Source organism: Gobius niger (assembly GCF_951799975.1).
Source record: "Gobius niger genome assembly, chromosome: 13".
In the NCBI taxonomy this organism is placed as follows: Eukaryota; Metazoa; Chordata; class Actinopteri; order Gobiiformes; family Gobiidae; genus Gobius; species Gobius niger.
The window spans coordinates 10,964,479-10,990,439 of NC_136864.1; the positions used below are offsets into that span (position 1 = coordinate 10,964,479).

The following is a 25,961-nucleotide window of genomic DNA, read 5'->3' on the forward strand; positions in this document are numbered from 1 at the left end:
CTTGTCACCTAAAGCATGAGTTTGGCAGCATTTAAAAATTCCCATTCCCAGAGATGCTTTACAGATTCATAGCGCAAAAGGAGTGTTTTTTATATCATATATTTATTTCAATATAAATATAAATGTCCAAAGTGGCTTAAGCTGCCTCAAAATACAATATAATAATAAAATAGATGTAATAAATTAATTTCTGTATCTTCTCTGTTGGTGGTGAATGGTTTGAGCAGTCCTCTTAATAATCATCCCCACGTGCATAAAGCATGTCCCGTCTCCTGTGGCTGGTCTCTTTCCTCCTCGGTCTTGCAGGACTGGGCTCTGGTTGTTGTCTTTGGTGCATGGTCCCTCGGTGATGCCTCTCTCTCGTCAGGCCGCGCTGTCAGCTCCTGAAACATGGCACACAAACAACAAGACAACGGGGTTATTAACATTCAGGGTTCAGCCTCTGCACAGTGTCTCTGCTCCTGGGGTGGGACGAGAACACAAAAGAGATCAACGGTGGTTATCAAAGTTTACACACCAGCAAAAGCAGATAATTGGCTTCCCGAGCACCACCAGATATAACTTAGGTCTATAACAGGGCTGAACATGCCGCAGTTTGAGGAACACTGCAGTAGATTTTAAAGTGGACATAATATGGTATGTATAATCGTAGCGGTAACACTTTACATTACGGGCCGGTAAGTCCATGGTACTTACAGTGGTAATTACTGGTAATGACAGTGGTACTTATTGTGGCACTAAAAGTGGTAATTACTTGTAATTGGGGCTAGGGTTAGGGAGTCACAGAGTTACCACTGTATCTCTCATTACTAAGAGATACAGGGTAATGAAGGTAGTACTTCTATTTACTATGGTACTTACTGGTAATTCAAGCTGGCAATTCACAGGTAGTAAATGAGGTACTTCTACAAACAGAAGTAATTTCTAGGATTGTGTGACTATAAAACAACATAAAACAGCATTAGGGAAAACAAGAAGTACACCCTTCATTACTAAGAGTTACCACTGTTTCTAGAAGTACATACCTTGTAATTCTCACGATAGTATCCTTTAAGTACCACAATAAGTACCTAGAATTACAACTGTAAGTACCACCATCAGCACCACTGTAAGTACCAAAATAAGTACCATAAGTACCACTATTATTACTAGTATTTACCACTGTAAGTACCACCATAAGTACCTAGAATGTCCACTGTAAGTACGACCATAAGCACCACTGTAAGTACCACAATAAGTACCTAGAAGTACCACTATTATTACTAGTATTTACCACTGTAAGTGCCACCATAAGTATCTAGAATAACCAAGGACTTACTGGCCCGTAATGTAAAGTGTTACCAACCACGGTATACAGTATGACAATGCATTAATCTCATAGTCAATCAGTCAACCACATGACACTTCATCAATCACTACATTTCATTCTGCATCAGTCCAATCCCCATTTCCTATTTACAGACATATTAAAATACATTAAAATCATTCAGTCCTGCCCCCGCAAGTTCACAGTATAGAATCAAAAAGCTACACTGGTCCAAGGACCTAAAACCAGCCTCTGTCAGTGCTGGCAGGTTTGGCCTCTCAGCAGCAACTTTTTCAATTCCCTGGTTAGAAAAAAAATAATGTAACTTGCTTTCAACATCATTTCCTGGACTCAAACTGAGGACTTGAGACTCAACGTTTGACTTGTTTGAGGAGGGGCAATGGCTCCCCTTAAGGTTCAGGCAAGAGCAGTGATTCCCAAAGTGAGGGTGGGGGGACACTGAAGTGGGGGTGGCAGATGATTTTGAGACAATATTTCTTTACATTCCTGACATTGCAAAGCATACTTTAGTAAAATGAAGCCAATAATCAAAATACAGACAGAATCCAAAGGTCGCGGCCTGAAAAGGTTTGGGAACCTCTGGGCTTAGAGGACTGTGAATTGTGGACCATGGATTCTGACGTGACTCTGAATAGACACTTTCAAACACAAGCTTTAAATGATGGTTTTAAGTTGAAAGGGAGTTAAATGTTGCTAGACTTCATAGGAAGGTCCATTTAGTGGCCTTGGAGGAAAATAGAAAGAAAGGTGAATGTGACTCAACGTAGACTCGCACATTCAGAACTTGTCCTTACAAATTGAAGTCTTGAACTTGGCCTCGGACTTGAATTACGCCAGTGCTAAGCATATGCGCCGATATCGTGGGTGCTGGGGGTTCAAGCACCCACCCAAATCTTTGTGCACACTCATGCAATTTTGCCCTGATTGCAAAATGATTCAATAGATATAACCCATAAATCACAAGAGCTCTGCCTATTCCTCTCTTTCCAAATGCGAGCGCTGGTCAGTCCATTACATTAATATCCAGAAGGTGCGGCGGCAGCACAACGTTACGCTCGCTTAACTCAGGAGTTTGTGAGACTGAGCCTAATGCTCGTTTATTTTATTTATAACTTTTTTGGTGGTTCAGGTCGTTTGACTGGGCACCCACTGTGAAAATCAGAAATCGGCGCCTGTTCTCCGAAGTGACTCAGACTTGTGCTTGAACAATGTGGACTTGAGAGTGACTTGGACTCGAAAGATTGTGACTGAAAAGTGACTCACTAAAATGACAGTGCCTTTAAAGTTGGGGTCTAGTAATAATAATACATTTTATTTGTGGACGCCTTTAAAATTCTCAAGGTCTGCTTATAGACAGCAAAAAAAAACTGTATAAAAAATATGCGGCGCAGAAAATATAACCATTAAAAAAACGACCCCGATCTCTGGGTCTCTTTTCACGAGTGAGGGACGGATGGAGCATGGGATTGATAAACAGACCGGTGGTGTATCGGACTGTTGTGGTGAAGAGGGAGCTGAGTCGCAAAGCTCTCGATTTACTGGTCGATCAGCGCTGAGATTTGGGTAATGAAAGGAAAAGATTGCGGATACAAGCGGCCGAAATGAGTTTCCTTCGCAGGGTGGCTGGGCACACCCTTCGAGATTGGGTGAGGAGCTCAGTCACCAGGAAGAGCTCGGAATAGAGTCACTGAGGAGGCATCTGTTTGGGATGCCTCATAGTCGCCTCCCTTGAGAGGTGTTCCAGGCATGTCCTATTGGGAGGAGGCCTCGTGGAAGACCCAGGACACGCTGGAGGGACTCTGAGCTGGCCTGGTGTCGCCTCGGGGTCCCCTCAGAACAGCTGGAGGAGGTGTGCGTGGATCGGGAAGTCTGGGCATCTCTGCTCAGACTGCTGCATTCGCGACCCGGCCCCCGGATAAAGCAGAAGAAAATGGATGGATGGATAAAAAAATTACAAAAGGACAAGTTTTCGTAGGAGTGGATTGGCAGAAGATCAACAATACGGTAAAAGAAATACAGGGGACTATGTGGGCGCGTCTGAACAGATACATTTTTAGACGAGATTTGAATGTGGTGATGGAGGTAATTGTACAGATGTCATGGGAGAGATGATTTCAGAGTCTGGCTGAAGGACATTTGGACCGGAGAGATGGAGAGGAGAGAAGAAGAGGAGGAGCAGAGTGAACTGGAGGGTGTGTAGGTCTGAAGTAGGTCTGACAGGTATGGAGGTGCGAGGTTGTGGAGTCCTCTAAAGGTGAGGAGGAGAATTTTGTATTCAATGTGGATAAAGAACAGGAGTAATGTACTGGGTGGATGGAGTTTTGGTGATGATGTGTGCAGCTGCGTTCTGAACCATTTGGAGTTTATGGAGAGACTTGTTTGGTCGGCCGTCGAGGACTGAGTTACTGTAGTCAAGGCGGGATGTGACCAGGGCATGAACCAGTGCTGCTGTACTGCTCGGGGTGAGAGCCGGACATAGACGGTCGATATAGCGGAGGTGGAAGTCGGTGGACCGGGTGATGTTGTTTATGTACGCTGTGAAGGAGAGGGTGCTGTCGAGGATGTTCCCCAGACTCCTAACCTGAGGGGGAAGGGGGGATGGTGCAGGTATATCATCTTCGAGACTTGAGATGAATTCTTTCTTATGAAAAATGGCTCCTCTCACCTCTCTCTCAAGCCATCTCTTCTCTCCAGCTAAAATTCTGACCTCACTGTCATCAAAAGAGTGGTCGTAGAGTTCACTTGCTCCCTCTCAGAATCCCTCCCCTGCTCCATCTGTGCATTGCAGCAGAACCATCAGCCGCTTCAGCCTCCCGATCTCCTCCTCTTCCCCACCACCACCACCACTGTAAAACTCGAAGCTGTTTTGCAGAACTACAAAAATGCGAGTGAAACAAAACAAAACCTCGTCTGTGCATGTCGTGTTTTCTCAGGCTTTATTCCCTTTGACTAGATCTGCACAAATCTTTACGGTAATGAAAAGAAGAGTCCAATGTTTATCTCAGGAGTGTCCTTGTGAGTCACTCTGCTTTGACAACTAAAAATCCTATTTAAACCTGATCAATGATCCGCCTACATCTAAATGGCTGTAATTCACTTGAGTGGGAGAGTTCAAGGGTAAGGAAAAGAAGTTGTTTCTCTAAATGATTCAGTCTTCTTAACAGCAATTTACAGCATGAACCTTAATATAATGGATGTTTAAAGGTGCATGAGCTATTCATGAGCAATCGGTTTGGACAGTGACAAAAAAACATAGTAAAAGGAGATGTAAAATTCTGTACAGAAACGAAAATGAATACTTACACTGAAGGAAATGAATACTTTAGCTAACTATTCTAGAGACATGGATAGTCCGACAACAATCTTATCAAGGGTTTTACACAACATCACTGTCAACTAAATTTCGAACACATTACTTTGGCAAATGAATCAGCTCATTTATGATGTTGATATTCAAGATTATTACCAATATGGCACCTCCACATGATCACATGGTTAAAATAGCGAGGCCAAAACAAAACCAAAATGAGGATAATCTGCCTTTTCTTTTCTCTCTTTATCTCTACATAAAACAACCTTCAATAAAACATTAAACATGAGAAGGGTATTGGATGAGTAAAGGACAACTAGCTTCATGTACTTAACTGACTTGTACCAAATGTACTTTTTATTATGCATTTAGCACACACTATTATGAAATGTTTTATGCTTTATCTGCACAGTGTTTTGTAAGTTGTTGCAGATGGAAATCCAAGGGCTACACTCTGGTGCAAAGCATCTTTTTCTGTTTGATTCAGGCTCTTTTGTACATGGTCCTTGGGGAATAAATAAAATAAAATAAACTCATTTTCATGATAAAAAATGTTGCATCGTCTTGGTAGAAGTTTAATCCACGTTTCAAGAATGATGAAGCTGGAAGAAAATAAAGCAAGTAACTCTCATGTAACTCTCATGCATTCATTCCTCAGAGATCAATATATATAGGCTATATATATGCACACGGGCGACACATGACGTCTGATTGGACGATTGAAGTCTGTCTCTCACATGTTAATGTGGACAGTAACAGGTTACGCAATCTTGAAATTGATTTAAAATTGAATCAATCCTTTTCATGTTTGGCCTCATTTCGAGTTTGTCCTGCAGTTCTTTGATCTAGGTTATGTTATATTTTAGAGCTGATAAGCCCTTGTTTAGGCCTGGTAAAGTTTTTAGTTCAGCTCAGAAACCCTTTTAGGAGGAACATAATGTGAAAACCTTGTGAGTTTCTCACTCTTTCTCAAATCTCCACTTTAGCTTCATGGACTTGTTTGAGTCCACCTTGACTTCAGTGATTTTGTACTCCTGCCTCAAAAGCACCATTTACGCCCAACACCAATTTTTCTTTTGTGACTCAGCTGATATTCCCTGAAGGCTTACAATGTATTACAATGAAAAGTCCTTCACCTCTGCCTCCTCCCTGCTCCTAGATGAATAAATCATGTAAAATACAAGGATAAGAAATTATTTCAGTCTAACAGCTCTGACACGGCGCTTCTTTAAGGTCTTATGTGGGCTATGTTCAGGCTTTTAAACTTATTAGACGCATAAAGAGCTAAAAAAGGTGACATTTCAGACGTCAACTCAGCCCTTTATCAACATGACCCTATGATGAAGGTCTGACTCCCGAAATGTAAATTTAATGGGAGCTTTACAAGTTGTGCCGACCTTTATTTTTGCCTCATCCAAGGCTTTTAAACCTGCATTGGCTTTTGTATTTTCAACATCTGAAAAGAGTAACATTTCACTGACTCAGAAATAACCCTGCCTGCAAGCTGAATTCTCGCTGTACATGAGTTCACACAAAAAAACATGAGAATCCAACTTGTGCTGCTCCCACAGATCTGTCTGATTCCAAGTGGATTTTAGCATCACTGAATGGATACAACATCAGAATCAGAATCAGAATTGTTTTAAGGCAAAGCAAGGCATGTTTATTTATTCCATGCATTTCGTACACAGGGAACTCAATGCGCCTTTATTGGCCATTGTTAGTGAACAGATTCACAACTAGGATTATTTTTTGGTTCAGTCGTGCAAAATGAAACATATAACAGATGATTTAGATGGATAATAAAAACTAAAACTTAAACCTAAGACTATGAGGGCATAAAGAAGATTAAAATACATAGAACAGTGTGTTTACAAACGAGCAGGTGCATTATGTGTTGGCAGCAGATATGAGTGTGGACAGACCACATAGAGCAATAGAGCAGTGGTTCCCAAAGTGGGGGTCGGGACCCCTCGGGGGGTTGCAAGACCTTGGGTGGGGGTCCCTATGATTCCCAGATGAAATAAGGTATTTATCTAGGATATTTTTGAGTGTAAAACAGCCTATAATTATTGAAATCCAGTCAAATATTTAAAATAAACAGTTTGAATACATAATACCTTGATTTTAAAACATCTTTCTGCCTTAAAGGTGCTAGATGCAAGTTAGTCATTTTATGCTCACTACTGCCACCTCAGGTCATATGTGTAACTGCACCTTCTAGATTAAGCTCGTGCATGACGGCAATTCGGACCCGAAGTGACACCTTTTTGAGTGACAGTGCAGGATTTTAGAGGCAGTTGTGGTGAACAGGTCTGGGCTCATTCTACACATTAGGACATTATTGGAACATGTAGGGGGAAGAAATCAGATAATTTTACCATTTTTGAACTCCGTATAGTCCCTTTAAAGTCGCATAAGAGGCAATAACTTTATTCAATGGGGGTCCCGAGTTGTTTTTAACATTTTTTGGGTCCCAGTCAAATACAGTGGGGGAAAAAAGTATTTCGTCAGTTCCCCATAGACTTATTGGATTTTGGCCAAATACTTTTTTTCCCCGCTGTAAGTTGCAGTGCAAAAGGCTGGAACAGGTTATTACATTCATGAGTCGGATACAGAGTTATTGGGTCTTTTTTTTTTGGTCACGAGCTCGCCTCCATGGACGCACTGCTGCTTTGTTTGCTTTGACCACAGGCAGCCAAACAAAAGGTTTAAATAGATTAGCTCCTTTTCCAAATGCTTTGTTTAACCATTTTCTGCATCCATCGGATCATTGGGAGCATGTTTGGTATCACTGTTTTTCACTACATAGCCACATTAGGGTGCATCAAAAAATATTTTTTGGGAATTTTGATATGGCTGGGTGCCAAAAGTGTTCCAATGTATGTTTTAACAACACATGCAAAATATTTTTCCAATACATCAAGGTTTAGGGGTGCCAACTCACATGTGTTTCTGTGGATAAAGGGGCAATGGTGCTAACCGGTCACCATAGAGCTCTGAGGTAATTTATAAGGTATTTATAAGTTTGTGTTGGGTATGTGAACTCTTATTACATATAATTACCATATCTGCAGTTGTTTCTTTGTATACTGAAATTCTTTTAGTGAAATGTAGTCATATTTAGAGGTATTTCGTGCTCACTACATCTAGGTTAGCTTGCTAGCAACAGTTAGCTGGATAAGTTAAGTTACCCTAAGTTCCCTTTATTAATGTCTGTAGAGAAATCTGTTGTCTTCATTTGGCCCATCCTCCACTTTTAGTGGTAGGGAAAACCAGAGTACCCGAAGGAAACCTATGCGAACACGGGAACAACATGCAACCTCCACACAGTCCCTTGGTGGGAATCGAACCTGGACATAAATATGTTAGCAAAGCTATCAAGCTTATCATCAACAGTAATTAAGAGAAAATCATATTCAGAGTATTGAAGTCTCAAATTTATTGAGTGTAGCAATGTAGCTGTTCAATTCACATTAATTTATTTGTGAGTGCAGTTACTCTGATAGTGATGTTGTTGTAGGTTCTCATTGTTATGATGAATTTTGAACACTATTGGTCTGATGTGATGGATTGGGGCCAAAACATTTGCCGGAACACTCTCATTAGACACCATTATATCAGATACATCTTTTGCCGGATCCTCCAAAATATTTCCCGGATCCTTTACCCTGAAAAAAATTGAATTGGGGGAATGCGTTCCCCCAAACGGGGGATCAAATTAAGCACTGCCTACCACTAAAAACATGTATAATAGGTCAATCCTTCAGCCAAGTGAATCTGACCATCAGCCTGGCTCCACATGGTGGCACTGCCGTTGCCCACTGCTCCTTACGGGCTGCCCCAAACAAACAAAGCCCCAGGATCCAGCTAAGATGTTGCCCTCACCAAGTGGTCCAAGCCAGACTAGCAGTCACAGCCTGGTCTTTGTTCTGGGCCCTAGCATCACCAGTAAGGATGGCATCATCACTGGCGTTGAGCTGTCAGATCTTGCGATGCATGCTTGCCAAGCGGAGGGTGTTCGTTTTGGGAACCTCAAAATCAGGACCTTCAGCGTGCTCTGGGCAGCTGAGTGTGAAGTGGCCGTGATGAGGATCAGCACCTCCAAATCCATGGCCATGAAAAAGGTGCTTCAGCAGTGATGTGGTCGCTGTATCGGACTGTTGTGGTGAAGAGGGAGCTGAGCTCTCGATCTAGGTTCCCACGCTCACCTATGGTCATGAGATCTGGGTAATGACCGAAGGGACACGATCGCGGATGCAGGCGGCCCAATTGAGTTTCGCAGGGTGGGAGTCATATTGGGAGGAGGCCCAGGACACGCCCGAGGGACTATGTCTCTGAGCTGGCCTGGTGTCACCTTGGGGTCCCCCCAGAAAAGCTGGAGGAGGTCTGGGTGGATCGGGGAGTCTGTGTGGATCGGGGAGTCTGGGCATCTCTTCTCTGTCTTTTGACTCCACGACCCGGCTCCGGATAAAGTGGAAGAAAATGGATGGATGGATTTTCCACTAGGGTTTGTCCTTTTAAGTGTCTCACAATTCAATGGGCGAGGGAAGCCCTTCTCTATGGTCCTCATGGAGCTGACATTGCTGTAGTACCACCCTCTGGCGACCAGGGGTGGTAAACAGGATTCTGTTTGGGACTTCAGACCTCCCTAGAACAGCTTAAAAGCCTAGCAAAGATTCATATTTTTTCTATGAGACAACGCTGGGTGACATATTTTAAGGAACAGGCTTCAGAGAAGCATCCATGTAAGCTTCACATATGACTCAGGACCAAAACTATGAGTGGGACTGAATGAAACACCAGCTATATCCAGTTATATCTATGGTAACAATAAAGTCAATTAGATGACAAAGAAAAATGTGAAGCATCATCCATTCCAACATGGCGGCCAAAACATTTTGTTTTGGATCTAACGTGTCTGTCCGTGATTTCCATTAGGGGTTTGGACCAGAATTACACAACATATAAAACAGATTTTAGACAAACTTGATGCAGGCTAGCCAACCTAGAAACACTAAAATGTTGGTGTGGATCCAACCCACAAGGAAGGTTCACAGGCCATGCGAGGATGTCCCATTGCCCTCCATTCATTTGTCTATAAGCTGGTGTAAATGAAGAATCTAGAAAAGTCAATTCTAAGAAATTCCCAAAGGACAGACACACTAATGTTGCTTGAGTTACCCTATAGAACATGTTTCTGTGTAAAATGTAACCTTATTTTACCTTTCTGGGTCAATTTTTTGGAAAATAGACTAAAAATTGCGCATTTTTCGATATTTTACAGAAGTTCACGTGCTAGTTGGTACCCCTAAATCTCAATGGATTTCCACAAAACTTTGCAAAAGTCATTTGTATATGAATAGGAACAAAATGCAATGCCAGCCAAATTGATATTTTGGAATTAAAATTTCACCATGTAAATTTGATGCACCCTAAGCCACATGGAACCTGGAATGTGTGACTTTAAAGAAAACCACTTCATGACATCAGCAGGTGGGGGTAGGGCGAGCGTTTTGTGTTCTTGAGGAGGACACAGACTCATAATGGAGAATCCGTCAAACATGTCTGAATGAATGAAACAAAATACAACTCCAGCGATGTTTGTCATGAAGGGACAGCATTACAAAACCAAGCTCAGAAAAGTCAGTTCAGAACAACAAGGTGTTAGAGTAAGTCTGTGAATGACAAAGGGCTCGCCACACGTCAGAGTTTGCAGCAGCACTGTGCCTCTTCTCCTCTGCCCTGGCACGTGTTCAGGCGCTTTTATGATCAAAACCAGATTGTGCTTGCCCAACGCGGAGCAACGGGGGAAAAACAGTCTGCAATGACGCATTTTCTGCACAAGAGGGCGGTGCAGAGACTTTGTGATGCGACTACGGTGAAGTTTGAACAGGTCGGACCCTAACTTTTAACCAACAACCATAGACTTTTGGGAACCAGTGTCCGGCTCATTATGCAACTATGATGTTATTTAAATCAATGTAGAAGCTTTAAATTTAGATATTTCTGACCAATTTATATATCAGTTTACCATGAACTTGTGATATGAAAGTTATATGCAAGGTTACAGCCTATGGGTCAGCGTAACGCGCCCTACAAAACTCATCTAAATGGAGCTTTTTCCTCATGTTTTCGCCACTTTTTTGACATTTTTTTTGTCGGATTTTCGTCACATTTTTGTCACTTTTATATTGCTCCTTTGTGGCTTTTTCGTCAACGTTTTCGTCACTTTTGGAACTATTTCATTGCTTTTCTGTTGCTCTTTTCTGACCTTTTTCGTCACGTTTTTTGTCGCAATTTTTACCAAGAAGCTTTTAGATTTGGGTAAAGTCAAAGTGGAGAAAATGTGCTCAGTTTAGGTGGGGGTTAAGAGGTTAATAGCAAGTGTAGGAAGGCTATAAACTTAGGGCATTGGCTATAATAAATGTATTTAACTTTGGATTGGTTTTGGTATGGAAGTATTTGTGCACTATCTCCTAAATACAATTAATTTAAATAGCCTATAGCTCGGGACAGCCAGAGTTCATTTGGATATTAATCATTTCCCTTTTTTTGCATTATGTGAGTATTATGTGAGTGAGTACTATTATAATTGATGGGCTCACATTGAGGGCCATTGCCATATTAACCTCCGACTTAACCAAGCCGATTATTTTCCAGTTTGGCTTCTTTACCCAAACTGGTCTGACACAGACGAGATGAAAATGAACTGACAACATGAAGACAAAATCGATGAAAAAGTGACAAAAAGAAGACCAAAATGACAATGAAAATGCAAGAAAAAACAAAACAAAACAAAACAAAAACAAGGCTGAAAACGCAGCCAAAAAAGACCAACAAAAAAGTGGCAAAAATTGTCAACAACACAGCAACAAAGCGATGCAAAAGGTCCATTTAGATCAGATCTGCGGGTCTTAGCTTTCAAATAAGGCACTGGCCAACAGGCAGTAAGAAACGCAGGCCTATAGATTTGGGTAAAGCTGAACTGGAGAAAATGTGCTCTGTTAAAGCGTGGGTTAAGAAGTTAATTAAGGCCTTAAAACAAAATCTATATTTTTATAGGCAAAAAGTCAATCTCATGGGAGTCACTTGGAGATCGTAACCACGGTGATACATAGCATACATAGCAACCACATAACTGTTTACCAACACACTATAGTCTATTTAAATCATTGTTCGCGACTGTAAATTCCAGTTACAGCGTACAGAAAGAAAAAGAAAACAAAAATACCGCATATTACTGCAACTCCCAACGTCACGGGGGCTTTTGACAACACTTCCCACATGTTATTCTTTCACTTTCTTAATCCTCATTGTGACTAATTTATGGACTGACTTCAAGAGTTCCCATTCTCAAGCAGATAAAGGCCTAATTCGAGACAGACTCCGGATCACACCGTAAATAACTAGGCTTTGTTTGCGTCACATGACCAAATGACTGGTTCCCTTTTACTGTATATCTCCAGATCAGGCTGAGCTCCTGCCAGCACACACATGAGTAACTGAGAAACAGGACCAGAAAAAGTTTCCACGGATAATGGTTTCTTGGAAGGGGTGGGCAAAGTCATTTAAATGATTGGTTTTATATTCTCGCATTTGATTGTGCTATTCTATGTGACGCATATAGATACAACAATAAGTGAAAAACAATGTCCTAATATAAAACTGTGTTGTGTAGTCACCTTTTATTTACTTAAATCAAAGTTATAGATGACAGTGGGGATCGTTTTTTGCTTAATCAATTCCTTTAAGTTAGGTGTTTTTCTGGTTTAGACATGGCTTGGTTTGATCTTGATCTAGACCTGCTGGAACTTGAAATGTTAAATGTTTTCTGTGGTGGCTTTGTGTAAAACGTTTGAGAATCACTCGGATAGAGCATGGATCAAGAGTTCAGCGATTTCAGTGTAGCAATCTGTCCCACGTAAAGCGCTTGCTGACCCTGAGAGTAAATACATCTTTAAAAAGACATGAAATTCACAATAACGTGATAGACCAAGGCTAGTTTACTTGCTCTTTGATCTACCTGTGTGGCAGCAGAAAGTCAGAAAATGTAAAAGGATGAAATGTTAATGTTAATTGTGACTTCTGCGAATGCCATAAAACTATATGGAGAAAATGGAGAAATAAATTGGCGCAGATTTAATTTCTTAAAGGGACTATACAAAAAATTATGTATTTTCCTCCCCCTACATGTTCCAGCCATGTCCTAGTGTGTAGAATGAGCTCAGACCTGTTCACCACGACTGCCTCTAAAATCAGTCACTCAAAAAGGTGTTACTTCAGGTCCGAAGTGCCGTCATGCACAAGCTTAATATAGAAGCTGCAGTTACGCGTAAGAGCTGAAGTGGCAGTAGAGAGCATAAAATGACCTACTTGCATCTAGTCTCTTTAAAACTTAAAATCTTAATGCCAGCTCTGTCTCACAATAAAATGTTGTTAGGTTAGAATTGTGCAGACCATCTCTGATGATGTGTACCGATTCAGCAAGAAGCCTGAGGGCCACCAAAAATAGGTCTGATGGCCACATTTGGCCCCCGGGCCGCACTTTGGACACCCGTGATCTAGACCAGCGGTTCTCAACCTTGTGGAGCCTTGACCCCCATTATAACAGTTAAAGAGGTTCATGACCCCCCACCCGGATTACACCGTGAGAAATAGGAACACTAGCCGACATAAATCTAAAATTAAATGTATCAAATTACCAACAAACAGTGGCACATGGTTAAATAACACACACATGCTACAATAAAATATATCATATGCTTATAAAAATGTATGTGTATTTTATCTGCATGATCTGGCGACCCCCCCAAATCTGTCTCGCGACCACACTGATCTAGACAATAGTTTTGCTAATTTCAATGAACTTATGCAGTAAAAATTGTTGAGCAATGTCAGAATTTTTCAGACATTTCATTTAAAGGGGCTAGATGCAAGTTAGCCATTTTATACTCACTACTGCCACCTCAGGTCATATGTGTAACTGCAGCTTCTATATTAAGCTTGTGCATGACGGCACCTCGGACCCGAAGTAACAATGTTTTGAGTGTGTAGGATTTTAGAGGCAGTTGTGGTGAACAGGTCTGAGCTCATTCTACACATTAGGACATTGTTGGAACATGTAGGGAGAGTAAAATACTTAATTTTAACATTTTTAAACTCCATATAGTCCCTTTAATGCCTGAATCCAATTTAATGCTTTTTAAATCCAGCGGAAACCCTCAATAAGCACCGAGTCTCGATCATTGACAGGTCCAACTGACTGACAGACCAGTTCATCCACCAGGCTGCCAGGAAGCTGAACTCTCCCTCTCCCCCATCATGTACATCCATTATTGCTCTGTTAACTTTTGCCTTTTTGCTTCAACCGACTGAGAGAAACAACATCTTCTCTGCATCTAAATGTCGTCGAAAGACAAAAAAAAGCTTAAATACGTCTCATTAATTAAACACTACTCGATCATTTGAGTCAGTTGACATTTAAAGGACGGTAGCAGGAAGTAAGATGGCTTTACCGCATGTAACACTGGATTTGTGGTTTGAGAGATTTACCAGAACACTGTAGTAGACCGTTTGTCACATGACTTTCGCAGGCCCAGTCACTTATGAGTAACCCACTGCAGTGTCTGGTGACCGAGTGGGCTGCGTCTTTAATAGAAGTGTCATTCTTCCATTTTAACACCCCGCTGAAAATGACTAATGACAGACCCAGCTGATTCTCTCCACACTTTAAACTGTGTGGACTTTCTGTGGAAATGATACACACTTAGCAGGACAGAAGTGCTTTGCATTACATCCAAAGTGAGGAAAAGGCAGTTGCATCAGTCACAATCTCTTATCCAGACTTTGTTTTTCTTTTTTTCTTTTTTAGCAGTGGAGCTGGGAGCGGGAAACCATGTGACATCATCAGCCTTGCCCCGCCCCCCTGACTTCAAACGCGTAAACATTGTAACACAGGGAGGACTGCAACTCATTTAGAGTCTGTGAAAACCGCCCCGGCCGCTAAAAACAGCTCACGTCACCAGCGACAGGCTCCGAAAGAATGTAAACACTGAGGAAAGGTTCAGGCGAAAGGACGTAGTGAGTTTAGTGACGGTAAACAACGCGGGGGAAGGCGAGGGTCGGACTTTCTGCAACAGGTTTCAGCTCAGAGCGAATAACGGCTTCAAAAGGCCATGTTTAACCCCTTAACCCCCGCCTGGACCCAGAGCGGGTTCTCCGGTTTGGCATTACCTAAATCTAAAAGCAAAAGAGCGACAAAGTGTGAGGAAAAAGGCAACAAAAACGTGATGAAAAAGTGACGGAAACACAAAAAAAGCCACAAAAAAGGGACAGAAATTAGATTTTAAAAAAAGTGATGAATAAAGGGATGAAAAAGCAACAAAAACACTTCCAAAATGTGACTAAAACTCAACGACAGAGTGTCAAAAATGTGCCACAAAAAAGTGACAAAAATTAGATGAAAAAGTGACGAATAAAGGGATGAAAGAGCAACAAAAACACTTCCAAAATGTGACTAAACCCAACAAAAGGGTGACAAAAAAGAGCCGGGAAAGCAACAGTAATATGACTAAAAAGTGATGAAAAGAGCGAGAAAAAAAGTGACAAAAAACGCTTCAAAAAACTGACAAAAGAGTAACAAAAAGTGACAAATACACACAAAAAAACTATGAAAAAACACAAAAAAGAGATGAAAAGAAGGAAAAAAACAAACAAAGGGGCGACAACACAACAAAAAAAGTTAGGATCAGCTTTGCAGGTCTTAGCTTTCAAATGAGGCGTTACTCTGGCCAATAGGCTTCAAGCTCCACTTGAAAAACTTTAAAATGTGGGTAAAACTTGTCCTTGGTTAAAGCGGGGGGAAAGAGGTTAAAAAAAGTGGCGACAAATAAGCTACGATCAGTTTTGTTGGTCTTAGCTTTCAAATGAGGCGTCACACTGGCCTATTATAGGTTGTAAGCTCTAAAGGCAGGAAGCTTTAGATTTGGGTAATGCTGAACTGGAGAAAATGTGCTTGGTTCTGGTGGGGGTTAAGAGGTTAAAAGGATGAAGTGCCACCATTTGGGAACTAAAGTAATAATAAAAGCATGAATTATAATAAGGCATCAAACAGTTTGAACAAAATGGATTTGGCAACAAGGCAACGGACCAGACCATGTGTGTGATGTCAGCGCCAGTGTGGGTGTTTCTGGTCCTGCTTTTAGGGCCAATTAGCACTACAGAAGTTAAATTTAAGTTTGAATTGTTCTTTATTTAACCAGGAAAGTCCCTCTCTTTTAAAGAAGAGTCCTGGCCACAGCGGGGACCTTATTGTACATGTTTTATAGCGGTAGATGACACCGGGACAACTTGCAAACATAACCTATGACTTTCTAGCTGAGACGAGGCGCTAACAACTGGGCCTGCTGCGATAACAGAATTTGAAGTTCGATATGTTGAGCTATAGAAATGACTAAATTATTAACCTCCCCCACCTTAGCAGAGCACATTTTCTCCGGTTTGGCTTTACCCGAATCTAAAAGCTTCTTGACAGGAGAGTTTACAGCCTATAGCCCAGATAACAAAAAAGATTCTTCCTCCCGTTGTTGCCGTCTTGTCGTTACTTTTTTTTGTATTTTTGAAGGTTTTACATTGCATTTTTGTCATGTTTTTTTTGTCACATGATTTTCTGCTGCTTTTTTGTAACCTTTTTGTCACGTTTTTGTTACGCTTTCATCCCTTTTAATGCTATTTTTTATACTTTTTTCAAGACGCTTTCAGGTAGTGCCGAAGGGGAGAAAATGTGGGGGTTAAGAGGTTAAAGACATTTTAATGCCACAGAAACTCTAAAGCTTCAAAATGATAGTAAAGCTTTGTTTGTAAAGTAGCTAAATAGACTATACGGATTTAAACTAAGTATTTTCCTCCCCTTACATGTTCCAGCCATGTCCTATTATGTAGAATGAGCCCAGAGCTGTTCACCACAACTGCCTCTAAAATCCTGCACTGTCACTCAAAAAGTTGTTACTTAGGTCCGAATTGCTGTCATGCACAAGCTTAATATAGAGACTGCAGTTACACGTATGACCTGAGGTGGCAGTAGTGAGTATAAAATGACCAACTTGCATCTAGGCCCTTTAATCTTAAAAAATCCCCAATTAACATATCATATAATGAAATACAGTCTAAAATATAGTGTTACATGAGAAAAATTTGACAAAAATGCAAATAAATGTACAGACGATAAACATTAAGCCCAAAAATGTATTGTTTATCTGTCAATAATTGAACGATAAGTCGATATAGTAGCTATTGCGACAGTCCTACGTGCCAGTGCTGCCCAAGAGTAACTTTATGAGGTACATGAAAGTAGTTGATTCCCATAAATATGAGGAAAAAGTGCAACATAGGACCAACATTTAATAAACTGAGAGATTTGGAAGGGACAGGCCTTCCTGAGACAGGCCAGCGGGGTTTAAAGCATATGGGGCAAGAGAGCTGTAATGTGCTGTAGGGCGGCACGGTAGTGCAGCGGTTAGTGCTCTCGCTTCACAGCTAGAAGGTCCGGGTTCGATTCCCACCAGGGACGGGGCCTTTCTGTGTGGAGTTTGCATGTTCTCCCCGTGTCTGCGTAGGTTTCCTCCGGGCACTCCGGTTTCCCCTACCACTAAAAACATGCACAATAGGCCAGGATGAATGATGTGTGTGAATGTATGGTGGTGTCAGAGGGTCCGTTGGCGCAGACGTGTGTAGTCGCGAAAGCGCTTCTGACAGTCTCCCCCAGGGGAAACTGAAGCTACAAATGTAGTTTACACCGAGTATGGAGTGAATGTACAACTGTCTCATGTAAAGCGCTTTGTGACCATGTCTGTGAAAGGCGCTATATAAATAAAGATCTTCTTCTTCTTCTTCTAATGTGGCTGTACTCAAAGCTACGCTACGCAACACTTCATCCTATAAATAATAAAAACTACAAGCATATATATTTTATTACGGGTGGAGCGCATTAGTTTTGTCCAAAGTCAAGAACTGTTTTGACATTACCCCTGTAATTGTTGTAACTGGTTGTAATGACCACATGCCTCTGCCATTGCGTCACAGTTTAAGATGTATATCCAGGTGTGTCGGTGGCATTTTTTACGAGAATTCGAAACCCCTAATGTAAACATCCTCTCTTCCCGGTACCCTCCACGTGCACTCTCATTTACGTAAACAAAAAAAGTTGCGTAAAAAACCTATTGTACTCACCACGGTTCGCCCCCCTGCCTGCTCCCGCCTCCACTCCGCTGTAGCAGGGTTTCAAATTTCGACTTCCTCTCTTTCGCTCTCTCTCCATCTCTCTTTCTCCCTCTGTTTTTTTCTTATTTTATTTAGACCACGCTCGAGCTTTGCCGCCCTCTCCCCGGATTGGCAGGAGGGGGGGTCCGGGCAGGTTTGAGCAGGGGGTGCGGGTACTTTCCGCATCGCCCGTTCTGCGGATACGGCGGGGGTTTCTGCGTCCTGGTTCCTACAATGACTTTAGGGTCCAGCGCTTGCGGGCGGGGCGGCTCCTGCGTCGAGATGGCGGCGTGCCCCGTGTGGTTGGCGTTAAAGAGCTGGGGCGGGTGACCGTTTTTTAATCCGTTTTGCTTCAGCGGGACAACGCGGTTCGTTTTGACCACCGACGCCGTGTGGATCGTCGAAGGTGAGTTCGTCCGTAGAATGATGCGCTCTTCGTCCACGTGCTGGGCTATCTGAGGCCTGTGGGCGCCGACGGCAACCAATCTCATGTCGTCAGGGAAGTCCAAGTTGATATTATTAAAATGACAGGCCCCGTGGGTGATGACGGGTGTCTCCTCCTCGCTCAGGTCGATATTGGCAGTCAGGCGATCAATCTGCTCCACCACCTGAATAACAAAAAGGCACGATCAATACGTTTTCACCTTGTGGCAAAAAAGACAAAGTTTCAAAGTATCTCTCAAACTAAGCATTTTCACACAGTCATCAATTCACACCTCAGGCATGCTTGTTAGGATGTTGCCAGATAATCGTTTCCTCAATAGGCCCATTATATGCTGCACTGCTTCTGTCTGCAACTGTGAATCAATGTAATAAACGCCCTCTGCAACTCACTTAAGCTTGTTTTATGGAGGCCACGGGAAAGTCTGGTATCTCTTCCATTTAATGACAGTTGCAATCGTATTGTGCAACACTTTTTCAGGCGATGCCCAGCTTATCTTTGAGCGATTCTGCTCAAGAATGTCATGTGATATCAAGCCGAGATGTCGACATTTCCAACAAAGTACTAACACTAGGTTCTCCTGCTTTAGTCTCTGTTTGGACATAAATAATATATAAAAAGATATGAAGAGGCACCAAGAGCCTCCCACACCTGCAGCAAAGTGGAGGCGTCACAAGAGGAAACACTACCGGAAGCAGTAAACGGACAAACAAGGAGGTATCCGGGCAAGACTCACAACTAAGCCACACATGCCTTCTATCCCTACTATTGTTCTAAGTGATGTGCGTTCACTAGAGAATAAGAAAGATTATATTTGTCTGCTGCACTCTGAAAGACTGTTGTAGAGCGGAGGGAGCTGCGCAGGAGGAAGAGGAAGGAGGAGGCAGAGCTGACCAGTGCAGGACACCACGCTCTGAAACAGGGACAACTGTTTCAGAGGATCAGAAGAGACTGAAGTAACAGTTTCCACTACCTCGAAAAATTGTGCTGGTCACGTCGGCCCATAATGCCGACGCGCTCAGTCGCAGCGGCTCAGGACTAACACAACAATTTTGTTGCACAATTGAACAATGAAAAATAAAGCACTTACTTACTTTAACTGAAAACCTCAGAAGGGACTGACCATACTTTAATATGTGCTTCTCTTAATTAATCGTATGTTAGTAGAATTGCACTGAGATGTGATGAGTATTCAGTTACATTTACTCAACTAACTTATTGTACTTTTTGTAAGATGATTTAATGTGGACCTTTGAGGAGCATGAATTCCCAAGCATGTCAAAAAAAAAGTATCCCATTCCTGTGCAGAGTTATGGATCAGAGTTATGGCTGCTCACTTCAGCCACTAGGAGGCAGCTTAAATTAAAAAAAAAGGAAAGAATTCCACACGTGTCCAGCAGAGGGCACTGACATAATAAGAGATCAGGATATAAACAGCATATTAAAACCACGTGGCAAATGATCAGTCTGCCCCAGGGCAGCTGTGACTGTAATAGTAATAGTAAGTTACTGCCATCGAATGTAGAGTGAATGAATAATGACTTTATGAAACACTTTGAGAAACATGTGACACAGTCGGATGAAGCACAATAAGAGTGAGCCATTATATATGCGGCCCGCAACCCGCTGTGGGGGCTGAATTTTGGCCCACGACCCAAACGACTTTGACACCCCTGGTTTAATCGCACAAAAATTTAAATTTCAGTGCTCTCCCTTGAGAAAAAACATTATTTATTCTCTTCTACTGTGTGAGCAAATCTATAAGAAAAACATTCATATCGGCATAAGAAAGAAAATGAAAGGGGCAGATATTATAAGACTTGTTCTTCTCCTCTGCTCCGTTTCAGTCATACTGTGTTGGCTTAGTGGCTTTATGGTGATTGTATGACATCACTTTTGAATGAAATAACAACTAAAATGAACAAAAAAATGAAATGAAAATGAAAGTGGTAAATTACAATTCTTGCACCATATCTTTATGTCTAACTTTCCATTGTGTCTCCCTGGGGAAATATAAATAATAATATAAATTTCATGTAAAATTATGTTTTGCACATCAGCACTAAGACTATGACACACATTTTTCATCTTTTTATTATTAATAATAATTTATTTATTTGGATGATGTTTTTTTCCTCTACTTTTGAAAATAGTAACATTAGTCAACATGAGTAAATATTCACTCTACTGGCGTCTGCTTTCGATCTTTGTCATTTTCTATTTTGGATTCACACTTCCTATTTTCTGTTCACACTCGGCTCAAACAAAAAAAAAAAGGATTAAATAAATACTTAACAGCAAATCCTTGTTTTGATGCCTGTTTGTAGGATGTCATTCAAATAATAAAGCATTAATGCAACTCAATTCAAGGTAAAGTCAAGGTAAATGCTAATGTTGTTCATCATTTATCAAGACCGGTGCTGAACATCGATTGGAAGCTGGCAAGTTTAAGATACTATGTACATGGGCGTGTTTGAAGTTAAGTGTAGGGCCACAAATCTGATATGCAAATGGGGGCAAAAAATGCACCAATGATTGTTAATGCGAGTAAATTCTTTTCAAAATAAAGCAGCTGTACGTTCATTTGCCATGTCCTTCCTGTCTGTTAGCGCTATTGCCATCTCTGCTGCTGAAAGAGAGAAATGGGGGGAAGACCGCACCATTGTTCAGTCCGGCCTTTTTAGTATGTGTGTCCGGGTCTGTGCCAAAGAAACCTCAGTTCTCTGCAAAAAAGGTCAGAGCAAATTGTTCCCAACTGCGAGATGATGACAAACAATGGGAGTCAGCAGCAGCGGGAGCGGCAGTAGCACATACGCACTAACACGAGCCCGACTCACATAATGCAATTGAACGGACAAAGTTAACAACTCATGACCTGTGTCAGAATGGTCTGTTTTTTTTGGTGCTCCCGTAATGGTTTAAATGTCACAACAACCCGATGAAAAGGTCGGGACAGCAGCACCTGCCCTGGACTCAAATGTTAAACACTGGTTGCATTTGGGAGATAAACAACCAGCCAGAGAAAATAATAGGCCGGGCTAATTACTGAGGTGACCGTGTACAAAGGATATTGTTTGGGGGAATAGGGCTTACTGTTGTTGTAGATAGTATTTTCAGCACTCTATTGCAAATACTACTTATATTTTACATCAGACAATCCCAGTCCCACGAGCTCTCCCGGGTCTATTTAGGAGGTGGGTGTACATAAATGTGAGCTGCTAGACAAGTAGTGGAGGCGAGCGACACAAATGAGGAGCAATGACCGGGTACAGCAGGACTTGGGATTCGAGATCCATAAAGTGGCTCTGACTGAAACTCACTGGAGCGTGATGAAATTAATCTACGGATACACAAACAGCGCTTCAAGGAATTTCTACCACTACTACAGTTTGTCTTGGTTTTTACTTTGTTTTCTTCTCTGTTAAATTGGCCTCAATATCAAAGGGACTAATATTTTCCAATGTACAGATTTTGGGCTAAATTGGTCTCTAAAAGGGACTATACAGAGTTTAAAAATATTTAAAATAAATAAATAAAAGTATTTTCCTCCGCCTACATGTTCCAACAATGTCTAATGTGTAGAATGAGCTCAGACCTGAAAACAATCCTGCACTGTCACTCAAAAAGGTGTTAATTCAGGTCCGAAGTGCCGTCATGCACGAGCTTAATATAGAAGCTGCAGTTACATGTGTGACCTGAAGTGGCAGTAGCGAGCATAAAATAGCTAACTTGCATCTAGCCCCTTTAACATATAAAGAATCACCAAGAAACAAAAAATACCAAATTTTCATAATAACATGTTTAATTATTGGACTGATTCAAAGTTTCTCCATAGATTTATGGGAACTTTCAAGGGTCATTTTCTCATATACAGGCTTCAAATTTTCCAGCTTTGGATTGAACAGGATTTGAAGAAGTTTTTTTCTAATTCCTTAATAATATTTTTTTTTAAAACAAGGCCATTTTTATTTTTTTCCCCCAGCAATAAACCTATTTTAAAACTACAATTTTTATGATATCCAAAATCCCCCCTTTCAACTAATATGCCAACAAAATAAAACCATAAATTTAAACCGGGCTTGATCCACTATTCAGATTTCTATATGAAAACAGAAAATGACAGAAAACTTGCAATACATATTTACTGTGCGCCAGTAATCTACAGCAAATAAATTCCCCTATTCACTTGCAGTGTCTCGCTAACTTGGGTCTTAAAGGCCACCGTATTGAGATATGTTGTTACCTGAGCTTACATGAGTTGATGCATAATTGTCTAGTCTTTGTGTGTGCCCTCAGTCACGCAAAACGACCAAGGATGTTGTTAGCATTTGGCCTCTTCCAATGTATTCCTATAGCTCCAAACGGGGTGAAATTAGAAGCGACCAAGCTCGTCCATGGGCACAAAGACCAGACAGTTACGCATCAAATCGGCTCAGCTCAGGTAAGAACATATCTCAGTAAGTAAATGCCTGTGGCCTGTTCCTTTAACAGATTTATATTTCAATGAAGATTTATTTACATTAGAGACAGTATTCAATACGGCGGCGGGTGGCGTTTTTGGCATGTGACTGGTAAGAAAAAAAACCTGTGGGATTTTACTCTCTATAAAACTACGCACCATTTTATTTCACTTTTGTACAGCATTTTAAAGAATAAACTAAGTGTAACGGTGTGCCAATTCATTTCCCTTGGAGATCAATAAAGTCTGTGCTCTAAACCCGGTGCAGCTTTCTCCATGTTCAGGATTAGAAAGAGCGTGAAAAGAAGCCAGACTGCTTGGTGAAAATGCACACTTAAAACTTCACTATAAAATGGAAAGCTGTGTATTTAGGCTCCCAGTCGTCCCAATGCCCCATTGATTGGACGACTCCTTTACAACCTTTATTGTGATAGAAAAGACAAACAATGAAAAGCTGTCTATGCAAAGACCAAAGTAAAACAACAGAACTAAGCCTTGAGTTCATCGATCGAAGTCGGCGCTTAGCTACTGTTTGTATGGCATTGGTGCGGTGCAGTAATTTAATCCAGGAAAACTTTATTAAGGGATTAACTGGAAATGTGCACAGTGGCAGAAAGGGTATCTCACCAACCAGCGATCTCTAAAGAGGGAATCTGCATCTCATCTCTCTAGCTCTGAAGCTCACAGCACAGAAAATGTTCTATACTGTCTGCAGGTTGCGATCAATACGGTCAGACTGTAGACTGAGTTCAACTGCAGATCATTACGATGAGTCGAGAAATCCGTTTGACTTGAGAACTACAGGTCTCTTAAATGAAGTGATGAAACTTTTAAGCACCTCTTAAGCCTTGTGCGTCGTTGAGAAATATTTACAGGAAAAGGGCAGTCGGTGGCTGGTATGCTGCTGTCTGGGGTGGAGGTGGGACTGGCTCCACTACAGATTAAAATGTCCCATAAACTATAAAGTGCTGCACTGTTTACTGTATAAGGAATGGACTGACGGGGTTTTAAATGGGCCAAAGAAGTCTTGAGGAGAAGGCAATAACTGTGTTCATTTAGGACTGTATTTATAGCACAAAGTGGAGCCTGCTTCTGCTGCGTCACGTGCTTCTGTAAAAACTACGTAATGTTTTTAAGAAACGTCCCCACCCCCTTATCCAAAACAACATGACTCAAGGCTGTAGGCTAAGTGCGTCTGTGTGTTTGTGAAAGCGCATGTCAAAATAACCTTCTTTGACGCAAGGCTTTGGTAAACCTTGGATGGCGATTGATGGAAAAAGTCACCAGGTTTGTCAAAAAAGCTAATCCAGTCAGTGGTACCGTGTTCTGGCTTTAGACCATTTGTTTTGCTTTATCTCTGGCTTGGTTTAATAGAGAAATAGACCTTTCTTAACACATTTTAGCAGTTAATTCCTTTTTTCTGTTCTGCTGATCAAGTACAGTCACACATAAGGTCTTGCTTTGGTGATATTCTGACACAAATGAGGATTCCCCTTCACAAACACGAACATTAAGCGAGTAAACAGTACAGTATTGGTGATGTGGAAGCAGCAGTATTGCATTGTATTGTATTGTATTGTATTGTATTTGCATTCACTCTTACCTCCTTCATCTCCATCTGGACCTGCTTGAGTCCCCCCAGCACATCCTCCAAGTTGGTCACCACCTGTCGAATCTGCTCCCTCACCGTGTCCTTCCCCTTGAGGTCCCCCGGCTCCGGACTCTCGCCGGTCCTCGCCGTCCCGCCGTTCAGCTTCGGACCCTGCGTCCCGCCTGAAGCGCTCACGCACGGCCCGTTTTTCCTCCTGGACGGGTTGAAGTGCTTCGACGGGACCTCGGTTGAGAAGAACCCTTTGTAAAATCCCCCGTGTCCGTTACACCCATGCTCTGATCCACCCCTGCTCCAGTCCTGATGGGTATCTCTTTCCTCCGCTTCCTCCACACCCCCAAAAGTCCCCATCCCGCAGTGACCGTTGGGTAGATAACCCACGTGGGGGCTGAGTTGCGGTTCCAAGCTGCCCCTGTCTGAGATGTAGTCTTCGTCTTCCATTGACGCATACCGGACCGTCCTGCATGGCTTGCCGTACCCCTTTTGGCCTTTCACCTGCAAGTGGGGTAGAGGATGGGGCATGCCGAAACTGAACACCCTGGGATCATTACGCACCTTCGTACATCCACATTGCTCCCTTAAAGGCGGACAGTGTCTTGCGTTGCAGTTACAATGTACAGGGGGGATTTCGTAGGAGCGCACTGGACTCGTGTGGTTGCACGGGACGGTCCCGACAAAAACAGGCCTCCTCTGCGGACTCCTGAGGCAGCTCCTCTCCAGCCTGCCGCCCCCCAAAGTCCTATGCGTCGGCTCCTTGGCCCACGGTTCGGCTGGCCCGTCCCGCCTGGTCTGGTCCCAGAACGCTGGGTGGTCCGTCTGTCTGGAAGTCTGCGCTCCTCCATCATGATTGCCGTGTCCCAAATCAAAGCGGACGCACCTCTGGCACGCGCACGGGGGAGGCTGGCCGCTCTGAACAAACCTGTAGTGTCCCGTTACTTCGGTTGTGTACATATCCAAAGATCGCGCTCCTTTCGCTGAAGAATTCTGGTTTGGTCGCTGCCGCTGCTCCCTCTGCCATCCACTGCTTCTGTTTTCCTCATCTGTCTCAAAACTTTTCTCAACCTTTCTCTCTCAGCCCCGTCTCCCTCCCCTTCCTCTCGCTTCCTCTAGCAGTTCCTCTCTTTGCGCCCACTTCTCTCCTACTTCCTTACGCGACCATTTTCTCTTCCTTCAAACTTTCCTTCTCTCCTCTCCTTCACTGGGCCCCTCTCTCTCTCGCTTCCTCCCCCCTTTCCTTGGCTCCGCGTCTCTTTTGCCGCTGCAGCCTTATTAACCCGCTCAACGTCCGTCTGTGCTTTTTCCTGTTTCCTCCCCCCTTCCCACCTCTCTCTCTCTCTCTCTCTCTCTCTCTCCCTACAACCCTCTGCTATTTTCTCTCCCACATTCTTCCTACCTGCATTGCTCCTCTCTGTCTCTTCCTCCTCCTTTGTACGCCATTGTCTGCAATTCGCAACCAATCTCCCCACAGCCCCTCTGCCTCTCGCTCGCTGCTTCGACAGGGTGAAATCACTGCAATTGGGATTCCTTGGCCAGACGCTCAGAGAGGAGTGAGTG

At 42.4% G+C, this 25,961-nt stretch overlaps 1 protein-coding gene across 1 annotated transcript; it reads right to left on the reverse strand.

The window, feature by feature from the left end:
• Positions 1 to 130: 130 nt before the first annotated feature.
• LOC306973007 (uncharacterized protein) lies at positions 131 to 25,961 on the reverse strand. The gene is made up of 3 exons (XM_079569799.1): positions 24,402 to 25,961; positions 17,868 to 18,505; positions 131 to 383 (listed from the first exon to the last, which is right to left on the reverse strand). The coding sequence occupies exons 1-2, from the start codon at positions 25,356 to 25,358 to the stop codon at positions 17,990 to 17,992; spliced, it is 1,473 nt and encodes a 490-aa protein (XP_079425925.1). The 5' UTR covers positions 25,359 to 25,961; the 3' UTR covers positions 131 to 383; positions 17,868 to 17,989.

What these genes read in the sequence shown, in the direction of transcription:
- LOC306973007 (XM_079569799.1), bottom strand. Translation starts at nt 25,358, where the DNA reads ATGTACACAACCGAAGTAACGGGACACTACAGGTTTGTTCAGAGCGGC. An exon ending in TCCAGATGGAGATGAAGGAG is followed by an intron (nt 18,506 to 24,401) that starts GTAAGAGTGAAT and finishes TTTGTTATTCAG; the next exon opens with GTGGTGGAGCAGATTGATCG.